This window comes from Henckelia pumila, chromosome 2 (genome assembly GCF_033568475.1).
Source record: "Henckelia pumila isolate YLH828 chromosome 2, ASM3356847v2, whole genome shotgun sequence".
Lineage (NCBI taxonomy): Eukaryota > Viridiplantae > Streptophyta > Magnoliopsida > Lamiales > Gesneriaceae > Henckelia > Henckelia pumila.
In genome coordinates this window covers 190,505,805-190,528,014 of record NC_133121.1, presented here as the reverse complement: position 1 = coordinate 190,528,014, position 22,210 = coordinate 190,505,805, and the positions used below count along the sequence as shown (strand labels likewise).

Genomic DNA, 22,210 nt, shown 5'->3' with positions numbered 1-22,210 from the left:
GACATTATAAGATTTATGTTTCTTACATGTCATCTGATCTTCAATGTCGTAGTCGAAATGGAGTTTTGATTGTATACATGCATGTTTGTTTTCACAGGCAAAAATGATCATTTCGATGTTAATAATATATTATTGTCTTCTAATTATAAAGATAAATGACATTATAAGATTTCTGTTTCTTCATGGGTTTTATTAATTGACGCAGCTAGGCAATGAAGACGACCGTAACGAGCAGAAAGTTGATAAAACCATCAACCCCATCAAATGTCCGTACCTACAAAATCTCTGCAGTGGATGAGATCAACCCATCAATGCATGTCATTCGAATCCTCTATTATCCATCGTTTCATGAAAATATGACCAAAAATCTTGAAGAATCACTTGCTCAAGTTTTGACCCTTTTCTACCCACTAGCTGGCCGGTACCTCAAGGATGAACACTATGTCGACTGCAACGACGAGGGTGCTGCGTTTTCCGAAGCACAAGTTGATTGCGATCTCGATCAAATCTTGAATCCTAGCGTGAATTCTGAGCTAACTTGGCTCAACAATCTCCTACCCGTAGGAGTAGGCGAAGCAGACGAACCCACGGACCCTATGCTTGCCATTCAACTCAACAAGTTCCGATGCGGCGGTCTTGCCATCGGCGTGTGCGCATCGCATAGGATCTTTGATTCGTTCTCGCTTAGCATTTTCCTCACCGCATGGGCCAATGCCGCTACTTGTGGGGACCCGATTGTTAAGCCGGAATTCGACTCTAACTCCATCTTTCCGGGCGAGAGAGCAGCTTCACTTGATTTCGGGGTTTCTAGAGTTCCAGACGATAGTATTGTGATCAAAAGATTTGTGTTCGACAAGGATGCCATATGTACACTACGTGAAAGAGCAAATCCATCCATCACAGGTACTCATGGCCGGCTCCAAGCTGGGAGGCATGGGCCTCAATTTTTTTTAGTTATTACTTTTTTATACTTAAAATATTATGTAAATCTATTTATTTTTTTTAAAATCCGAAATCATCGTCGATTTTATATACTTTTTTCTCATCATTTCTTTATTTAAACAAAAATCTCTGTTATGGTTAAATTGATTCACTTAGATGAGTTAAGTTATTCAAATTGGGCCTTCATTTATTTATTGAATGAGATTTATTTTTGTCTATTTTTGTACTGTTGTTGATTTTTTTTAATTGATTTAATTTTTGGTCTCGACAATGAAAATAATTTTTATATAATTAGATTATAATTATTCCTTGTGTATGTTAATTATTTATTGTCAGATTTGTTGTGACAAAAATATATTATTTATGCTTCCTAATTAATTTGGAGATTCTTATTTTATTTGTATTATGCATTTTTTTTAAGTTTTAGTTTTATTTTTTATATTTCGATTCAATTGTTGTTTATGTCATTACTTTTAGTTACAAAAATTTGAAATTTTGATTTTTAGACGATGAAGTAATCGTATGATATTTAATTAAAAAAAATTATATAGTCATCTCCTTTTAATATATATTTGTTTAGGACCTCTAATATTCTGGAAACACCCTGCAGGTACTGCAGATCGCCCGCCATCCAGGGTTTCGGTTGTGTCTGCATTCATAACACAAGCTCTTATACGCGCCGACACGGCGAAACACAGGGACGCACGAGAGCCGCCTACGTGGGGCAAGCGATAAACGTCCGTGAAAGAACGGTTCCGCCGGTTTCTAAGTATGCTTGCGGGACCTGGTATTCCCTCTCCTGCTTCGAATACACCTCGGACGAGTGTCGTAGCGTTGCGTACGGAGAAATAGTTTCCAAGATGCGGGAGACGATAATCCAGGGTGTTAAGGACTGCGAGAAGATATTAAGTGACAGAGCATTTGGGCGATGGGTTTTGATTGATGTGGATTACCATGGGGCTGAGAAGGCGGCCAGCTCGGATTATATGGTTGTTTCGTTTACGGATTGGTCAAAGTTCGGAGAATACGAGCTGGATTTCGGTTGGGGAAGACCTGTTTGGGTGAGCTTGAGCAATGTGTATGTTCCCGACATGGTGATATTGATGAACACCAGAGAGAATGATGGGATTGAGGCGTGGGCGTATTTGCACGAGTCGGACATGGTTTATTTTGAACAAGACCAGGATGTTATGAAGCTCGTTGCAAATTGAACATATAATATAATGGAGAAGATGTTTTCTTTTATTTGGTGCTTTTGGAATAAAATTAAATTTCTCAGGGGTAATAATAAAAAGAGTACAAAGTGTATCCTTTGGATATATGCACCATTTAATAAAGTTGATGATGTGTGTGTTTATCTGTTGTTTTTTTTTTTTTAAAGATAAACTCCATAATAAAGCAATAAATATAAGATCGTTACTTTATTTGTTGTTTTTGGTCATCCATGGCATATGATATCTGTCTAAACGGTCCTTTCCTAGATTACAATATTGCGGAATTGCCTCCATGCATACTCAGATCTTTCTATTACAGTCTATAGTTTTCAATTATTTTGACAGTATAGTCCAGTATTACATAAATAAAAAAATAAAATAAAAATTCTTAAAGAAATCGCTAGAGACGTGTTATATATTCTTGAAAAAACCAAAATCATTCTAGACCAAGACTTCTCAACATAATATATCAAATTAAAGCTAGACCAACAAATTCATCGAGAAAGAAAATCTATCAGGATCTTATCTAAAATATCAAATCAGCCCCAAGAACCGTTTTGGCCCACTCTATGACCAAGTGTAAGGGCTCCATAACATAACTCTAAACATCGAAAAAAGTTTGATAGACGTCGTAACTTTTTTCAGTTAGCTCTTCCCATGCATCGTAACTAAGCCGATCTCCTGCACACAATAGACAGCTCGTGAATGGGCATCGTAAGAGTTTTTCGGTGTGGCCACTCCGATGCCTAAATTAATATAGGGCTTATGGGAGAAGAAAACTCTATGACAATATGCAACAAAGTGTGCAATATATTGTGTATGAGATTATTTATATTATCAATATTGTGTCAATTATGAATCAAACCTGCTATTTATAGTCGAAGCCTATAAGAGTCCTACCTAAATTGGAAGACCAATAAGATTTGATTCCTTTCTGAATTCAAACTTTCATATTTATAAAAGATTCTTCACTTATCTTACTAGATATACAGGTACTTAGATAAGACATAATATATCTGATTTATCATCCTAATTTCCACATTGGTCCTCGGGTCATCTTTTCCGACCCTCATCTCGAGCCCAGGTCAAGACCCGAGCACTTACAAGGATATCACAAGTCCCCCATCCTAGTCGGGATAGAGTAGTACCACTCGTTGTCCTGATTTAAACACGACCAAATTTCTTTTAGCCTGCTAGAAATATAAGAGCAACTATGATTAGTGCGGAAATAGCTCTCAGCATGCTAGATGATATCCATGGAATGATGCAATGCAATAACGTAAGTAGACACAGATATGTTTCTTGGATGTTCGAAGTTCAATCACCTACGTCACCCCTTCTTCCACATCGGAAGGATTCACTAAAAGACTTTGGTTATTACAACATCTTGCAATACACCCGATCCAAGTTAGGACTTATCCAACGCCTAATATGGAACTCCTAGATTTACAGTGATAAGATTTAAAGCTCTTATCAAACTTTTCTTCAGATGGTGATGATGATTGTCTTAGTCTCTCGAGGACTTAAGACTTCTCAAATCCTTGTATCAGTTAGCGTCTTTCAAACGATATCTGGATTTGAGCAACCCTTGAAAATGATCTCTTCGAAGATCGGATAAGGCTGTTTAAAGCTAAGGGTTTTCACTTTGAGTGGTTGAGTATTCAAGATAGGTTCGAGAGCTCAGATAGACAGATTCTCAATAAGCGTTGTTGTGTTGTGTTCTGTCTCTCCTTTTGTCTAGAGAGGCTTTGATATATATAGCCTTTGTCTTCAACGTCTTTCTTCTTTGTCCAACGGTAGGATTTTTCTGCTGATATAGCTTTTTGAATATTTCGTACTGGGAGCGCCTTTAATTGTCTATTCAATGTGTTGCTCACATTAAATGCTATTTAAATCTTTCTCACTTTATCAGACAAATCCTTAAATGCTTCATCCTTTTGCTTTTCAGTTGTCTTGTCACTTTCCGAGATCTGGGAAACTGTAACTTCGAACTGTAGCATATAGCTTTTTGTATTTGAAGTTCGGTAGATATCTCAGTCGGTAGATATGTTTGACATATAAATTGTTTGCATCTTTCGTTGGTTGATAAGTTTTAGCTGACATCGATAGATATGTCTTTGTTCGGTTGACGTAGCTGCTTTGCATGCTTTGGCTATCGTCGGTTGATATGTCTTTGTTCGGTTGACGTAGCTGCTTATACAAATAACTGGCGGCCGACTAAACAACAAAATATTGTTTTGTTATCACCAAAAGTCAGGATTCAACAGTCATAGTGTCCACGGAGATTCGACATACAATACGTCAAAATGGGCACGCAAAGGGGCGCGGGTGCGCCGTTCACAGGCGCAGGGTCGCCTAGGGAGGGCGCGGGGGCACCGCTGCCTTCTTGATTTCCATGCACTTCAATCACATTGTAATGATTTCCAACTTGATTTCTATGCTCCCCAAAGCCTTCAAGTCTTGCAAACTTACCCATAGGTGCTTCATAGCAGTTCATCACGAGTCCTTGAAGTGCTTCCTGAAACTTCTTTGCTCCGTCCCCTCGTTATTGGTCCCTTAGGCAATGCTAGCGGATCTCAAGCCTTCCTTAACGCTTGATCACGTGCGTCCATGATCACATCACAAAGTGTACTAGATCGGAAGGTCCGATCATGATTTCCATCATTGAAAGATTTGCTGAGTAATATATCCCGAAGACAGATCAGAAGCACCGAAGAGTGATCGGTGATTCCGAACCCATGCCAACTGAACAAGAATTCAAATTTGAATCTAATTGGGATGTGAAGATAGGAAGCACCAAAGGTAGATCGGAAGGTCCGATCAGTTCAGAGAAGATTTTAGAAATGGTTGCACAAGATCGGAGGTTCCCTACCTAGGTTCGAAAGGTCCGAACCACCTCTTTCTCAACACAGTAAATAGGCCGGTAGCTATTATAAGCTTTGTGATCGTACGTGATCGTGATCGTTGAAACTTTGAAAGTTGTGGTTGATTGTTTGTAGCTATCCTTGAAGCCTTCAAGGCCAAGTAGACGCTACAAGCACGTTGATTGTAAAGGATAACTTGGAGCCATCAAGGCCAAAAGAAAGTTTAGTGATACCTCAGTTAATCGATCTTAACCGGAAAGGGAAGACGTAAACGATTTTTTGTCGAATTTCCATAAACAAACTCTCTTCTCTCTCTTTTACTGCTTTATTTACTTTCTGTTTTTTTTTTTTTTGCTTTACGTTTGATTGTCTAAAAGTCTTCCTCTTGCTTTTTTGTTAAATTTGCAAAATCATTTTAAAAATCGCTAAAGAGGCCATAAAACCTAATTCACCCCCTCTTTGATTCTAACAAGAGTCTAGTTAGAAGATTAGAAACCCAAAGTTGATTGAGCAATATTTAGAATGACAAGAAAAATTTGATATTAACATTTAGGTAGTATTTGAGAGAGCTTTTAGAAAGCATTTTTCAGCTTTTCTTTCACAAAATTTCACAAAATTTCAAAATTTTGTAAATGAAAAGTTGAAAAGTGATTTCTAGAAATTTTTCCAGACACTATATGGTTAAGAATCCAACACATTCAATGAAACTAATGACATCCAAAAATTCAAAAAAAATGGATCTAATAGCTCCATCAACAAGTTAATAATTTTTTTCTAATTTTATCCCCAACAATTGTCAGTAAGAAGAACAAAGTAGTATTTTTCGCTTCCTAGGGCTTAAAACACGAAGGAATGAGAAATGTGTCCTCAGAACATCACAAAGGTAAGAATTGTATAGTCAATACAAAAGAAAAAATATTTAAGGTTGTGCTTAGATTGATGGATTTGAGATGAAGGATTTCAAGTTCCTTGAGTACTTGCTTGGCTGGGAAAAAATTAAGCATATTTAAAATTCACTTCGTACAAAGTTAATAGTGATTAGATCAAAATATACCCAAACGCAATATTGTTATTAGAAATTCATCTATCAAATCTTTCCTTAAATCAAATCCCCCATCCATAATAAATCCATCAATCCAAGCGCAATATGAGAGAAATTATTCTATGAAATCAATTCTCATGGAAGTGACATAGCAGACGTCTAATTGTGCCTTTTAATTGAAGGAGGATATATAATTGGGAATACGGCCGCCATATATAGAATATTACTAATACTTTTTCCTTCAATTGGAAGATATTTCAATACATTATTCAGCGATAATTATTTGCATTAAAGAATAACGTAGAGATTCCATCTTTGGGCATGCAAAGCTATCTCCAAGACTATGCTAACCGGCACCAGCTCTACCCAACTATATTTGAGGTTGGACTTGGCTTGTTTCCTTATAGTTTGAGAATTGTGTTATGATCCCGTGACATTAAGAACCATGAGGAGGAAGGGTACTGCTTCATTATAGTTTCAGCTCCTTTCCAAAATCGCCTTCGGATCACCCCAAGCTTTGCAGTATTTGAAAAAGGATACATAGATGGCGTAGGTTTTTAAATTCTTTCAGTTGTAGAGATGGAAATGGGATGGGTTTAGTCAAACCGGGACATGCCCCTCTTTAGAATCCCAGGACCTGCCTTGGACCTATTTGATAGGGTCTAAACCCGTTCCATCGGGACCGGTTTAATGTGGGCCGGGGTCTATTTTAGAGGCATTTTTTTATAAGATATCCTCGCTGTCTCGATATCCTTCAGACTGCTGGTTCGTGGGGCCCCATTGACTACTATTGTTTTTGCCCTGATCTTCTTCTGATCGCAAGGTTGATACAACTTTATGAAAGATTCAAATTGTGATTGTAGTGCATGGAGTCCCCCCCCCCCCCCCCCCACGACGACCGTCACTAATACCATGTTGTCGTGGTCCTAGGTTTTAGATTTTGTGATGGGGTAATTCTTGAGGATCTTCAGAGAGAACTTCACGATCTCGTAATATTAGTTGTTATTATTTTTATTGAAAGGAAATGATCCTCGATTAATTTCATAATATTTTTATTGAAAGGAAAATAACCAATAATCAGGACCAACATTAGCATCCATCTATTCCGTTGATTCAACATCATTCTTGAACTTCCCATTAGTATGTTTCCTTGATTTTTGCTTGATGACCTCCCTTTATGGTCTATGGGTAGCTACTCAGCTGCTAATTGTGCTTGGTTTTGAGCCGACTGGCCCGTTACAAATTAAACTGCCTTGTGATCCTACTATTGCAGTCATTGGAATTTTTGGTGAATCGGGGAAAAGATTCAATCTGTTCGTTGAACTTCTTCATCGTTTCACCCTATGTTTTATCTTTTTCAAAAGCCGCTGGTTATGACGGGGTTAGGCGAACCCCTACCCGTTTATTAAAAATCCTTTCACCCTTTGTAAGCCACCCTGATCCTATGATTTCCTGTGTCAGAGAATGACAAGGACCTGATATGCATTGTTCAAGGATCTACAGGAAAGTTGTCAATAAAGCAGCCTATCATATCGGTAGGCAGAGGCCTCGACCAATGCTAAAGGCATTTTTTTCTGGCTGAATCTGGCATGATGCATTATTTCTACATTTGAATGGAATGAAACAGTGGTCACATTTTGAAAATTATCCGCAGCAAGAAGAAATTCATCTAGCTTTTCACTGTAAATGTAAAGAGACTGAAATGATCAAACACCTGTGGAAACGTATCCTGTCTGGATTTTTACAGTTCTCGTATTTAGACCATCTCCAGGAGATAGCACTAAAATAGTGTAACTTTTACACTATTATTATGTTAAATATAGTGTAACTAATACTTCATCTCCAGCAGTCTTCACCAAATCTCTGCACCAAAAGAATATTCCATAATATTCTTTATTTTTACATATATTTTATAAATTATTTTTATTATATAAATTAATGTGGTAAATTTAATTAAAAATTATATGAATTTGTATATAATTTATAATTTTTATTTTATTATGTAATTTTGTCTTAAAATTTTAATTATCTATATTAATTTTTTTTATCATATATGCCACTAATTATTTTAAAAGTAATATGTAAAATATTATTAATGTTATTAAAAAACAAATAATATAAAGATTCTGAAAAAAAGGGAAAAAGAAGAAAGTAATGATAATATCAACAAATAAATCTTAAAATAACAAAACAAAACAAAAAAGAAATTAAAAAAATTAAAAAAAAATTATGCCGTTGTGAATAGTGCAACTCCAAATTTGGAGTTGCACTGTTCACAACAGCAAAAAATCGGCATTTTGCAGTTCATTGCTGGAGGAATATTTTGCACTAATTTCTAGCAACACACTATTTTAGTGTGCTGCTGGAGATGGTCATATGAGGCTTCAATTCCTTATACAAAAAGTCAAATTTGTTGAGCTTGCTGAAAAATCATTTGATTGGAGAAGCAAATAGTGTGCTGCTGGAGATGGTCATATGAGGCTTCAATTCCTTATACAAAAAGTCAACTTTGTTGAACTTGCTGGAAAATCATTTGAGTGGAGAAGCAAACGGCACACTGAGGTAGTGTTTTGTATAGTTTTTATCAAGCACTTCTCAGCTTTTCTTAAAGTCTATGATGATTGATAAGTGCATTTTGTGGGCATATTTTGGTGTTGTTTTTATATTTATTTTTCATGCATTCATAGTATTTTATAAGTTTTATTCATGATTTTGCATGTGTGCATTTCACTCTCCGGGTTGATTTTTGTAAAAATATTGAAGAAATCATGATTTTTGGAGCAATAGAAGAGCCGCAAGAAAGAATTACGGAGCAACAATGGTCAAAAATTTATTTTTGATTATAGAAACATCCAAATCCGATCTTCACCGTTCAAAATCAATTTCAAGATATTTTAAAGCTGTTGTTCAAATTTCGGCTCGATCCGACGGCTAGAACTCAAAATATGATTTATTCAAGAAAGCTGTGCGCTGGAAAGGACACATGCACGGACCTGGCACGGGGTCCGTGCATATCGCAGAAAATTAGGGCAGAAAGTTTCTCGCTCGAGCGGGATTTTCTACCGCTCGAGCGAGCGATCGCGAATTAGAAAAATCATATTTTCGGAAATAAAAAAATCTTAACTTTCCGGGCTTTATTTTATGGGCTTTCAAAGATATATAAATAAAAGAGTTCAGAACATGATTAAAGAGTTCGAATCGCATCAGAGAGGCGGCTAGGGCGGAGGCTTAGAGATTGAAGAACGCTCCATTCGAGTTTTTCTTCCTTTCTTATTTAGATTATTAACCTTTTGTTTGAATATTGTTTTCGTTATTGGATTAGTTTTTCTTCAACCAAGACGTCGAGATTGAGCCGATCAATTTTATGTCGAACATGTGGATTTTGATTTGAGATTTTTAGATTTTTCTTCAAATTATTGATTGTCGGATTTATATTCTGTTCTTGTGAATAATCTGATCAATTGTTTGCTTGCTTGTTAATTTATTCTGAGTCGACAGAGGAATAATTGATTTTGATCACTCCAATAATTGACATATGGTAAAATCGACTAGAAATAGTATTCGGTTTCAGTATGCAGCTTTAGATGAAAACTGAATTCTCATAATTTCTAATGCATTTGAATTTGATTAGAATTATGAAAATTGTTAAATAAATTAGAAGAATTCGCCGTGATTTAAGATTAAATCTGGATCCTAGATTTGTCACTTGTTTGCATAATTTGTTTGGTACTTTCGTGTGTCTTGGTTGTCTCGTTTTAATTAAATTTATCTTGCAGTTATTTTATTCTTATTGTTTTTAGTAATTAATTTTTTATTTAATTCTTCGCAGTCCTATTTTTATTATTTTGTCTAGATTAAGTTATATAATTAAATCTTGAGAATTGACTACAGTTCATCCCTGTGGGATCGATACTTGAACTCATTGTCCACTTACTATTACTTGACCTAGTTCACTTGCACTTACTATTACTTGACCTAGTGCACTTGCTAGTTGATACCGAATTTAGCGTTCAGTGGTACGTAGGGTTCATCAAGATTGACAGCAAATGAATGGGATGATAGAGACCATACAAATAGGACTACCTTGGGTTTAAAGGATTTACCTGGAGAAAGATTTGTCGAACAATTTATAATGTAAACAAGGTAATGGTTTTTCTCATATTGCCAAGTCTTGGAATCTTAATGTTAGTTTGTAAAGAAAAGACCGTATTTCCCTGGAGCTAGGTAAGTGAGTAATTCCCAGCTTCAAGAACGCACCAATATCAAATGGCTCAAGCCTTCTCTCGAGAGGCTAAAACTAAAGTCTATGGTTGTATGTAGGGCTCATCAAGATTGACAGAAACTGAATGGGATGCTAGAGACCGTACAGATAGGACTATCTTGGGTTCACAAGAATTACTTGGAGAAGGATTTAAATTTAAAGCCAAACTTTTTGCCATTTGAGGCAAAATTCAATTATGTTTGGTAAAAAAAATCTTCTTTTTAGGTAGGGATAGATCTTTTTGTCCATCTTGCTTGATCCAATCAAACAAATATCATTGAGCTCTAATTCCAAAATATTCTTTATTTTTACATATATTTTATAAATTATTTTTATTATATAAATTAATGTGGTAAATTTAATTAAAAATTATATGAATTTGTATATAATTTATAATTTTTATTTTATTATGTAATTTTGTGTTAAAATTTTAATTATCTATGTTAATTTTTTTTATCATATATGCCATTAATTATTTTAAAAGTAATATGTAAAATATTATTAATATTATTAAAAAACAAATAATATAAAGATTCTGAAAAAAGGGGGAAAAAAATAATGATAATATCAACAAATAAATCTTAAAATAACAAAACAAAACAAAAAAGAAATTAAAAAAATTAAAAAAAATTTATGTCGTTGTGAATAGTGCAACTCCAAATTTGGAGTTGCACTGTTCACAACATCAAAAAATCGGCATTTTGCAGTTCATTGCTGGAGGAATATTTTGCACTAATTTCCAGCAGCGCACTATTTTAGTGTGCTGCTGGAGATGGTCATATGAGGCTTCGATTCCTTATAAAAAAAGTCAACTTTGTTGAGCTTGCTGGAAAATCGTTTGAGTGGAGAAGCAAACGACACACTAAGGTAGCGTTTTGTAGAGTTTTTATCAAGCACTTCTCAGCTTTTCCTAAAGTCTATGATGATTGATAAGTGTATTTTATGGGCATATTTTGGTGTTGTTTTTATATTTATTTTTCATGCATTCATAGTATTTTATAAGTTTTATTCATGATTTTGCGTGTGCATTTCACTCTCCGGGTTGATTTTTGTAAAAATATTGAAGAAATCATGATTTTTGGAGTAAGAGAAGAGCCGCAAGAAAGAATTACGGAGCAACAATGGTCAAAAATTTATTTTTGATTATAGAGATAACCAAATCCGATCTACACCGTTCAAAATTAAGTTCAAGATGTTTTAAAGCTGTTGTTCAAATTTCGGCTCGATCCGACGGCTAGAACTCAAAATATGATTTATTCAAGAAAGTTGCGCGCTGGGAAGGACACATGCACGGACCTGGCACGGGGTCCGTGCATATCGCAGAAAATTAGGGCAGAAAGTTTCTCGCTCGAGCGGGATTTTCTACCGCTCGAGCGAGCAATCGCGAATTAGAAAAATCAGATTTTCGGAAATAAAAGAATCTTAACTTTTCAAGAAGATTATAAATCATATTTTATCCAAGTAAAAATTTAAATCAAGACGATCGATCGATATTGTTTTCGTTATTTGATTAGTTTTTCTTCAACCAAGACGTCGAGATTGAGCCGAACAATTTTATGTCGAACATGTGGATTTTGATTTGAGATTTTTAGATTTTTCTTCAAATTATTGATTGTCGGATTTATATTCTATTCTTGTGAATAATCTGATCAATTGTTTGCTTGCTTGTTAATTGATTCTGAGTCGACAGAGGAATAATTGATTTTGATCACTCCAATAATTGACATATGGTAAAATCGACTAGAAATAGTATTCGGTTTCAGTATGCGGCTTTAGGTGAAAACTGAATTCTCATAATTCCTAATGCATTTGAATTTGATTAGAATTATGAAAATTAATCCGTCAATATTTGAATAGGTTTAACTGTTCTAGAAATAGACTGTTAAATAAATTAGAAGAATTCGCCGTGATTTAAGATTAAATCTGGATCCTAGATTTGCCACTTGTTTGCATAATTTGTTTGGTACTTTCGTGTGTCTTGGTTGTCTCGTTTTAATTAAATTTATCTTGCAGTTATTTTATTTCTTATTGTTTTTAGTAATTAATTTTTTATTTAATTCTTCGCACTCCTATTTTTATTATTTTATCTAGATTAAGTTATATAATTAAATCTTGAGAATTGACTACAGTTCATCCCTGTGGGATCGATACTTGAACTCATTGTCCACTTACTATTACTTGACCTAGTTCACTTGCACTTACTATTACTTGACCTAGTGCACTTGCTAGTTGATACCGAATTTAGCGTTCAGTGGTACGTAGGGTTCATCAAGATTGACAGCAAATGAATGGGATGATAGAGACCATACAAATAGGACTACCTTGGGTTTAAAGGATTTACCTGGAGAAAGATTTGTCGAACAATTTATAATGTAAACAAGGTAATGGTTTTTCTCATATTGCCAAGTCTTGGAATCTTAATGTTAGTTTGTAAAGAAAAGACCGTATTTCCCTGGAGCTAGGTAAGTGAGTAATTCCCAGCTTCAAGAACGCACCAATATCAAATGGCTCAAGCCTTCTCTCGAGAGGCTAAAACTAAAGTCTATGGTTGTATGTAGGGCTCATCAAGATTGACAGAAACTGAATGGGATGCTAGAGACCGTACAGATAGGACTATCTTGGGTTCACAAGAATTACTTGGATAAGGATTTAAATTTAAAGCCAACTTTTTGCCATTCGAGGCAAAATTCAATTATGTTTGGTAAAAAAAACCTTCTTTTTAGGTAGGGATAGATCTTTTTGTCCATCTTGCTTGATCCAACCAAACAAATATCATTGAGCTCTAATTCATCACGTTTTGAGTATAGACATTCTTACCTAGATGGCATATCAAACTTACTGGTAATATATATATGGAATAAACTTACTATTAGTTTTAGGGAAAGAAACATTGTTGCAACGGTTTAGGCTATTAGGGCTTCAAGGGTTCGGAGTTCTCTACTTTTTATGGCAGAAGATGGAAATTCAAGCATTCCTTTGAAAGAACAGAGTCCATTCAGTACTATAAGCAGTATCCATCTCTGCAGAAGGTCAAAGATGTATCTTTGGCACACAAAAATCGGACTCGTTCACCTCTAACCTTGGCAAGCATATGAGAGTAACCTCAAAGGAAAAAATAATAAAGAGCATTTTTTAACACGGACACAACACCATACATATTGACTAAAGGGATCAGATGACCTACTTTTACTCTCCAATGTAGAAACTAAACTATGCTAATAGGCCATAGCTGTATGCCGCTTGTGTTCCTTGATTTTACGAATTATACCTTTTACATCCACATCTAATTATCAATACTGAAACTGTCAAAAGAATAGAAGGAGACAACATTTTCATAAGTCACGATAACATGATGTGCTCCTAAAGAAGACAATTATACTGACAACAGCATTTATCAATTGATACGTCTGACCAAGCAAAAAGGAAACTGCCAATGAAATATCAAGTATGTAGATATAATTTAATAGAGAATCCAGCATGTTTTTGCAAAATTATTTCCAAAACGAAAAAAAAAAAAGTTATTTGCTAGCACAACAATCTTGTATCTGCAATGTATTAAATTAACAAGACAAAATAATAGGCGAACATAAATTACTCAACCCATCTGTGGATGTAGTGCTTACCCATCATAACATTCTTCAGAGAAATTAAGGATGGTATATACGTAACAGCTTCAAAGACATATCGGTGGTGATTGGAAACTTCAATTTGTATAAATCTGTCTCTTGCAAGACTATGAGAACGAAGGGGACAATGTATGCTTCTCCAAACCGCAACTTCTTCATTCTTCCAAGCTCTAGCAGGAAAACCCATTGGACAGTTCAATTGCAACGTATACTGTTTTGTCCAACTCAAAGGGTTTCCATAAAGTTTCATCAACCAGATATCAATCACAGAAGATGCACATTGCGTCATGCTTTTGACCACACATAGATGGTCGAATAAAACCCCCAAGGTCATCCAACTCTGTACCCCACATAGAGGTGCAGGTAATGATATTTTTTGGAGTTCCACTCCTACAATGTTAAGGGAGTAAATATGATCACGGCATTGAGGACTCACAGCCAACCAATGAAAAGCCCCGTCTACAGTCACAAATCTTTCATCATCCGGAAACGGCAGATTGCCAACTGATTTCCATGTGCTATCAATTCCAAGGACACAAATCTCCCCTCTTTCCTCATTAGGATGGGATATAAAAAGCTCACTAATAATGCTTAAAACTTCATACTGTTGCTTGCATGGACTAAAACCAAAGGCATAAGACGCTAAGCACTGTCGTTTTACTCTTCTTGGTTTCGGGAGAGCTACACATTCTCCAAGAATGGGGTTAGCAACAAAAAGAGTGACATTGTTATCATCAGAACAGGTATGAGATAAACAAATAAGACCATTACATGAATCGATCACTCTTAATTGACCCTTTTTGGGAAGATCAAAAGTGACTGCGCATCTTGTAGGCCTTACATTATCTCCAATATCATCATCATTTGCTGAGAAATTCAGCAACTCGAATGTATTATTTCCATTCACAACAAGAAGCGCACTGCCGGAGAACAATTTATCCTGGTGTATGTTGGGAAAAGGAAGTTCTGAGATCATGTTTAACCATTGTTTGCAGACAAGCCTACAACACAAGATGGTCTCTTTTGGAAGTCTCAATGTAATGTCAACCATGACAGACTCAGGTAAATCAAGCAAAGAGACCAGAACACTATCTCCTCCATCATTACCATGTTTATTCTCTTCTATTTCATTATTATGAAGCAGTTCCTTGAGCTTTTTCGTTTTCAGCATCCTTGTGAGAACAAATTTCAAATATCCTGCCAAATTTCTGCCAGGGACATAAAATTTATGTCATGAATTTATTATGATAACATAAAAAGAATATGATGGCCAATTAGAGGCAAACAAAAAGAGTTGGAAGGAGAAATGTAAAAGAAAAATGCCTTCAGAAAGTTTCATAACTTGTAACCAAAATCATTGGCAAATCTTTTAAACTAATCACGACTCCCAAGACGCTGGAAGTAAGAAAACCTCAAAACAGAAGATGGCAATATCAAAAAATTGCAAAAGAAAGTTCCATGTCGGATACTGCATCATAAGTGAAAAGTCCCAAGGATCAGAAAAGAGGCATCCTTTGAACAACAGAAAAAATGTCTTAGCTTATTCCAAAAACAGGGCCATGCCCAAGTAAAATATTATTCTAGATCTTGTAGAAAGTCGAAGCATCAACAAACATGCAATTTATGAGTGTTAGCCAGTGATATTGTATTCAATTCTAATATGATCTGGATCAGATTAATGTTTGAACAAAAGGTCAAATTTGAAATCAATTACAAATATGTGGATACATACCATTTGAATGAAATCATATAATAACATTCGATTAAAATGTAAACCCAAAATTCAAATAAATTTAATTTATATTTCAAAATAAAATTCATATGAATGGGTTATGTATAACATATGCTTTTACAAGTATATGCGTAATGATAATTTTTTTCCTCTACATGGTATAGTGAATACTAATGAACCAAATCAGCATAAATCTTTATTCACGCATAATTATTCTCCAGAAGGATAATTAAATACTAATTCAGGATAATAATCATATTCACTCAGGATATCAACCTCGCGACTCAATCGGACTCGGATCCATGTAAGGCTAATCGGATTGAGGTCTAATCCAATAAAATTCAAATTCAACCCATTGACAACCTGAATGCTTATGGAATTGGAAATGTACAAGAAAGTAAATATAAATTTTCGTGAACACCTCCAATTTTGCGAGGACGTTCGAATGAAAGGACAAATAAAAACTGAGAAACGCTAAATTAATTCATAAAGGGTATGAAAAATAAAAATTCACCATGGAAATGAGCACAGAGTAATGGAATAAAAAGAGTCACAAACTTCAAACGGAGATGAGCAATATAGCAAGCGGTTCTGAACGTGCAGAGCAATCACAAGGGTAGGAATCGGGTAAGCAATTGTCTGTTTTTTCCTCGGATGAAAAAAACATTGGGTATTTTTCTTAACAGGGAAAAAATCTGAGACAAAATTTCCTATCTGGATTGATTGCATTTTGAAAGAGAGGCGTGAACTAGATTTCATAAATCTAAATGTGTTTAGAAAAAATCTAGTATAACTTTCTATTGGCGAGATGAAGAAACACGAATTTATGGCATTTAAACATTTTATGGATACAAGAAGTGACAATCCTACTAAATTATTATGTAGTCAAGAAATTATCATTACTCAAAACCAAATTTCAAGAGCAACCCTTGTACGACATTATTGATTTCATCAAAATTGATGCATGTATTCTTATTCGTAATTTATTTTATATATACAATGAGGGTGGGGAATTTCCTATATAAACTACTCACCCAAGTGGAATTTGAACCCAAAAACCTCATGAGTTTTGGGGTTCACCCTTATCACTGGGCCAAAAGATCATTGGTTAATCTTATTAGTACTTACCAATACAAACAAATGTGATTACATTTTTTGGCTTTCAAACAAAAGATATGGGTTGTTGTTAAGCAAAATCATTCACAAATGTGGTTCAAGTTTCATAAGAATCTGAAATATATCCAAGCAAAATCAAAATTATCAACTTATTCTTGAAACTAAAAGATTTTTTATTGATGTTCATTAGTAAAAACAGATTTTCACAATTATAAATTGAATCTAATTAGAAACACCCTTAAAACTAGGTTCATCACACACATTCTTCAAAAAACAAATTATACCTAAAAAACAAGATACATTGATCACCATCGAACTATACAAGACAAGTCTGGAAAGCTAATGACATCTATTTAAGTTCTCTAAACTAATTGCTTCCTAGGATAAAAACCTCCTTCCGCAATATGCATCTTTATAACTATCAAAATTTTCTTATTAGGTCGCCTAGGACCAGTTAGATTGATTGATAAGACGATTTTCCAATTCGGGATATGCTGGAACTGCAATTACTTCAACCGGTCAGTCGTTTTGTGAATGATTGATAACTGGCATGACCATTGAAGGTAGTTCGCAAGGGTTAAAGTTGAATTTTTAATGTTTTGGATAGTCAAATTTTATTCAGTCCATCAAAAAGTGGAAAGAAATGAATTTGCAAAACTAGTTATATCTTTAATCAATGCGATTGGCATGTGAATAGATACATAAAGATAAAAAAATTGAAGATTTATAAATGTACAGAAATCCTATAAATGTCTCATCGCTTAAATTTTCAAATGGTAGGGTTTGCATAATCACCTTGAACAAATGCCAAACGGACATAGCAGCCATGCGACAGGTAGTCATTCGATCGCACATCCATGTCAGCAAACCACATCCAAGATACACAACAGATATAAGGGCAAGGGAAATACCCATACGGTGGGACGACTTCCATCGCGAATAAGAGAACAAACTGTAGATGGTTATGCTGATGCATAGAGGGTTACCATTGCATGCAAATCGGAAAGACATCAACCTCATGTTAACCATTGTATCTGTCACAATTTTCACACAATAAGTACACACATTGAAAGGTAAATGTATACATATTCAATGTAAACAACAATAGATTTACAATGGAGCAGGTTCTGATTTTATTGTTTTCCTCCCCTCAATTCCACTTCTAAATTCCCGATAAAAATCCCTTTCGTTCTTCTCGAGTTCAAGCAAACTCGAACCTCTTGGTCGAGTTGACATATATTGTGAATCAGTACGGATTTAAAAAACCACTCAAGAGAAGAAATTTTGAATTTTGTAAACAATGAGAGTTTCTTCCTAAAAAATATAGCTAATCCTCTCAACTCAACAAATTCCTCGTCCGCTCTCTGATATATATATGTGATGCAAATCAAATATTTGTAAACACAAATAGGTGAAACTTAGTTTCATACCTCACCGCCTACTCCTTCATTCACAGGCTAATAAACAACAACACACATTCCAATTCAAACCCAACAATTTACCATTTACAATGAAAAATATGGAAAGAGCGAGAATAAAAGAACAATTTGAGAAGTTACACCTAATTATCAGCCTGGAGTAGCTTCGTGGCGGCGTCGGTGGCGGAAAGCCAACGGAAGAGAGCTAAGCGATGGCTCCTTCGTTGTGTGAAGTGGGCTCGGACTCAGAGTGAAGACTTCGGGCCTTGGGCTGTCAAGGGGTGTGACGGGTGTCTTGGTTGTTGGCATTGGGCAAATTGTTTCCTTATCAAATTTCCATTTTGATGCTTGAAATTCTCCTAGAGGATCGTTGGATTGTATAAATTAGATTATAGTAGTTTGAAAAAGACAATAGTTGGATCAATATGAGCAAAGTTAACATTCCAAATAAGATGTAAATTGAGCATGGATCCAGAAGTTTCCAAGGTTCAGGTTCTCAAAAAAAACTCTAAATCTAAAACCACTTGATCCGATTTTTTTCTTGGAACACACTTAATATAAACTTCCAAGATTTCGATATTTATTAGGTTTAGTAGGTTCTTATTATTGATTATTTCAAATAGTATATAGTATTACAAGGGAATTGATTTCTCTTACTGGTAATATCAAACACTATTTCGACTGCTTTCTAATCCTCCGAACATCTAAATTTTCTGATGGTCGAGAAGCTTTTTGGTGCCGATAGGATTTCTTGCACAGGTGTTTTTCTCCACATGTAACTAGTGATTTTATCTCCTTGAAAAGATAGTTGTGAGGTGTGGGTGTTAGAAAGATTTGAAGATGACACGAAAAACAGAAATGGAATTCAATAAGTTGAGGCTCGTGTTGAACACGATTTTTTTATAACATTTTGCCCCATTCTTGATGCTGATGGTATTTGACGAACTTATCTCAAGATACAACAACTTTAACTTGTGTTATAGCACTATAAATAACAAGTTTCTTAACCAAAAAATAAGTAAACTCTCTTTGGTAGAAAGAAGAAGAAGAAACAAGATGTATGCAGAGAATGCTTTTGAAAAATCTGAGAATATATATTTAAAATGATGTTTGATTCTCATATTTAAGTTGTTTGTCTGTAGGAACAAGACATTTCATCATCTGGTGTGTCTTTTAGTTCAAAAAACTGCCAAAAACCATCAAAAGAAGTCAGAAAACTCAAAAAGAGGTGCACTTTTCGCGAAGAAGTGCTTCTGGTGTCTAAGCGCCACCTAAGTCGAAGCCCAGGTGCCTAGGCGCTACCCCGGGCTTTCCTGGTCGAAGCCTAGGCCCAAGCGCCTAGGTGCTAACCTCCTTTTTTTTTATTTTTTCTAACCTTCTCTATGCTTGCTTAATTTTAATACATAAAGCCTCAAAATTTTTCAACAATCTTCGACATGAATGAAATAAAAGTATTAATGCACATGATGTGAAAATAGAGTTTACACAGAAAGTTATTGCATTAGGAGAGGTAGATTATGGCTTTGAACCTTCCTTAGTAGATACTATCAGAATTACTAGGCCATGAAGTGAATATGATGTCTTGAACTTCTTGGCATTTGTGTAAAACCAAACAACAGTACCTACACAACGACTTTCTTTCATTTATATTTGGTTTATCTGGATGTGTCTGTTTTGATCATGGAGCACATCTTGACTTCTTAAGTGTTTCTTCGATACGGACTGTTCTCACACTTACATAGGTGGTCTCTTTTTAAGAGTATCCTACCATACTCCTCGTCTATTCCAAGCAGAAAATCATTAAAAGTTCAAAACTTAACCTCTCTAAATAGGTAGGTTTCAACACTCTTCTCCCTAGGAATGGATTGGAAGAAATTTCTGAGTGTTTACTCAAGTTCTCGTAACTTAGTTGTCTCATTGAACAAATATTTTGGGATCTCCAATCAACAAGTTTGGGTTACCACTATGAGACCTTTATTTTGTAGATTTTAAGCCTATTTACCTTGACAAACTATACATTTGATCTCTACTCAATGCTTTTGTAAGCGGATCCGCCAATTTATCTTTTGATTTGACATAATCAATTGTGATAACTCCATTTGAGATCAATTGTCGCACGGTATTGTGTCTTCGACGAATATGTCGAGACTTACCATTATACATAGTATTATGTTCCCTTGGAATTGTCGATTGACTGTCACAGTGTATCATAATTGCAGGCACTAGTTTTGACCAACATTGAATATCCTCCAAAAAATTATTTATTAATTATGCTTCTTTTGCGGCTTTGTCAAGTGCTATGAATTCAGATTACATTGTGGATCTAGCGATGCAAGTTTGTTTTGATGATCTCCAAGAGACTGCGCCAACATCAATGCTAAAAACATAGCCACTGGTGGACGTTGTATCCCTCAAGCACTACATGATATCTTATGTAATACAGTCCATACTCCAAGGTGTGCCTTAGGTATCTAAGCACCCATATCAAAACTTTCCAATGAACCATTTGGATTACTTGTGAACTGACTCAACTTATTTACCGTACAAGAAATATTCGGTCGAGTACAGTTCATGATGTACATGAGACTTATAATGATTCTGGAGTATTCCAATTGGAAAAATGGTTTTCCATGATTCTTACTTAAGTGGACACTCATGTCTGAAGGTGTTTTCGCAGTAGGATAATCAAATGCCTTAAACTTCTTCCAAAAATATAGGACGATTGTCTCTGAAGTTCTAGATATTTTAATCTTTAGTATGACATTGGCAATGCCCAAATCCTTCATGTCAAAATTTTTTGTGAACATTTTATTTGTTGCATTTATGACATCTTGATTACTCCCCATTATTAGCATGTCTTCAACATATAAACATACTATCACATAAAAATCTTTTGTACCCCTAATATAGACAAGTTTGTCACACTCGTTAATCTTGAATTCATTCGTCAACATGGATTTATCAATTTTTTCATGTCATTGCTTAGGCATTTTCTTTAGCTCGTATAAAGATTTAATGAGTCGACACACTTTCTTTTCTTTACCCCAAGCAACAAATCCTTCGGGTTGATCCATATATATCTCTTCTTCTAACTCACCATCCAAGAATGCAATTTTGACATCCATTTGGTATATCTCTAGGTTATGCAATGCTACGATTGAAATAAGTACAAATATGAATGTAATTCTTGAGACTGGTGAATATGTATCAAAAAAAGTCATGGCCTTCATTATGTCTATATCCTTTAGCCACCAATCTAACCTTGTATTTTTTTATTGTTCCATCGAATTTATAATTTGTTTTCAGGACTCATTTGCATCCCAACGGCTTGGTTCTTGGTAGACCTGGCCACGGTCTGGGTCCGGTTAACCGCCGGTTCAGGGTCCGGGCTAACCCGGGCTATTTTAAAAAATAAAATAAAATTGCAGCGCCACAGCGCTGCATTGGCAGCGCTGGGGCGCTGCACCTTTGAAATTTAATTTTTTTGAAATTTTTAAACAGATTTTTAATAAGACATATTCATTAAATAATCTCAATCAAATATCTCATATCTCCATAATAAAAATCTATTAAATTTATTAAATAAACAATATATTAGAATTTCAACATCTTAATATCTTATGACTTAATATTACAAATCTATTACATTTTATTCTACTTCACTCGCATTTTCTCCCGTCGTAGTTCCTGATGTTCCTTCGGTATCATCTTGGTCTTCTTCATTACTTTGAATATGTTGTGTTTGAGTAGCGGCTTTTGACCAATCATTGAGCAAACATTGGACTTCCAAATTTTCTGGCCTTAAGCTAGAACGTCTCTCGTCCAATGTATTTCCTCCAATACTAAATGGTTGCTCCACTGCAACTGTTGAAACCGAACAAGCTAGAATTTCTTTTGCCATTATAGCCAAAATTGGATATATTTGTGTTTTTTTGCGACCACCATCTCAAAGTGTCGAAGTTTTCTTCATCTGTATCACTAAAATTAAAATTAGT

The 22,210-nt window shown here is 35.0% G+C and overlaps 1 protein-coding gene and 1 pseudogene across 2 annotated transcripts; one reads left to right on the top strand and one right to left on the bottom strand.

Annotated features, from left to right (window-relative positions):
• Positions 1 to 212: 212 nt before the first annotated feature.
• LOC140879242 (pelargonidin 3-O-(6-caffeoylglucoside) 5-O-(6-O-malonylglucoside) 4'''-malonyltransferase-like) lies at positions 213 to 2,153 on the top strand (annotated as a pseudogene).
• An 11,629-nt stretch (positions 2,154 to 13,782) lies between these two features.
• Positions 13,783 to 18,674, bottom strand: LOC140884528 (F-box protein At3g07870-like). 2 transcript variants are annotated; one of them, XM_073291307.1, is made up of 3 exons: positions 18,342 to 18,674; positions 17,593 to 17,831; positions 13,783 to 15,157 (listed from the first exon to the last, which is right to left on the bottom strand). In XM_073291307.1, the coding sequence occupies exon 3, from the start codon at positions 15,118 to 15,120 to the stop codon at positions 13,915 to 13,917; it is 1,206 nt and encodes a 401-aa protein (XP_073147408.1). In that variant the 5' UTR covers positions 15,121 to 15,157; positions 17,593 to 17,831; positions 18,342 to 18,674; the 3' UTR covers positions 13,783 to 13,914. The 2 variants fall into 2 exon arrangements, with proteins under 2 accessions (XP_073147408.1, XP_073147406.1); XM_073291305.1 differs by having other exon boundaries at positions 18,359 to 18,674.
• Positions 18,675 to 22,210: the final 3,536 nt, after the last annotated feature.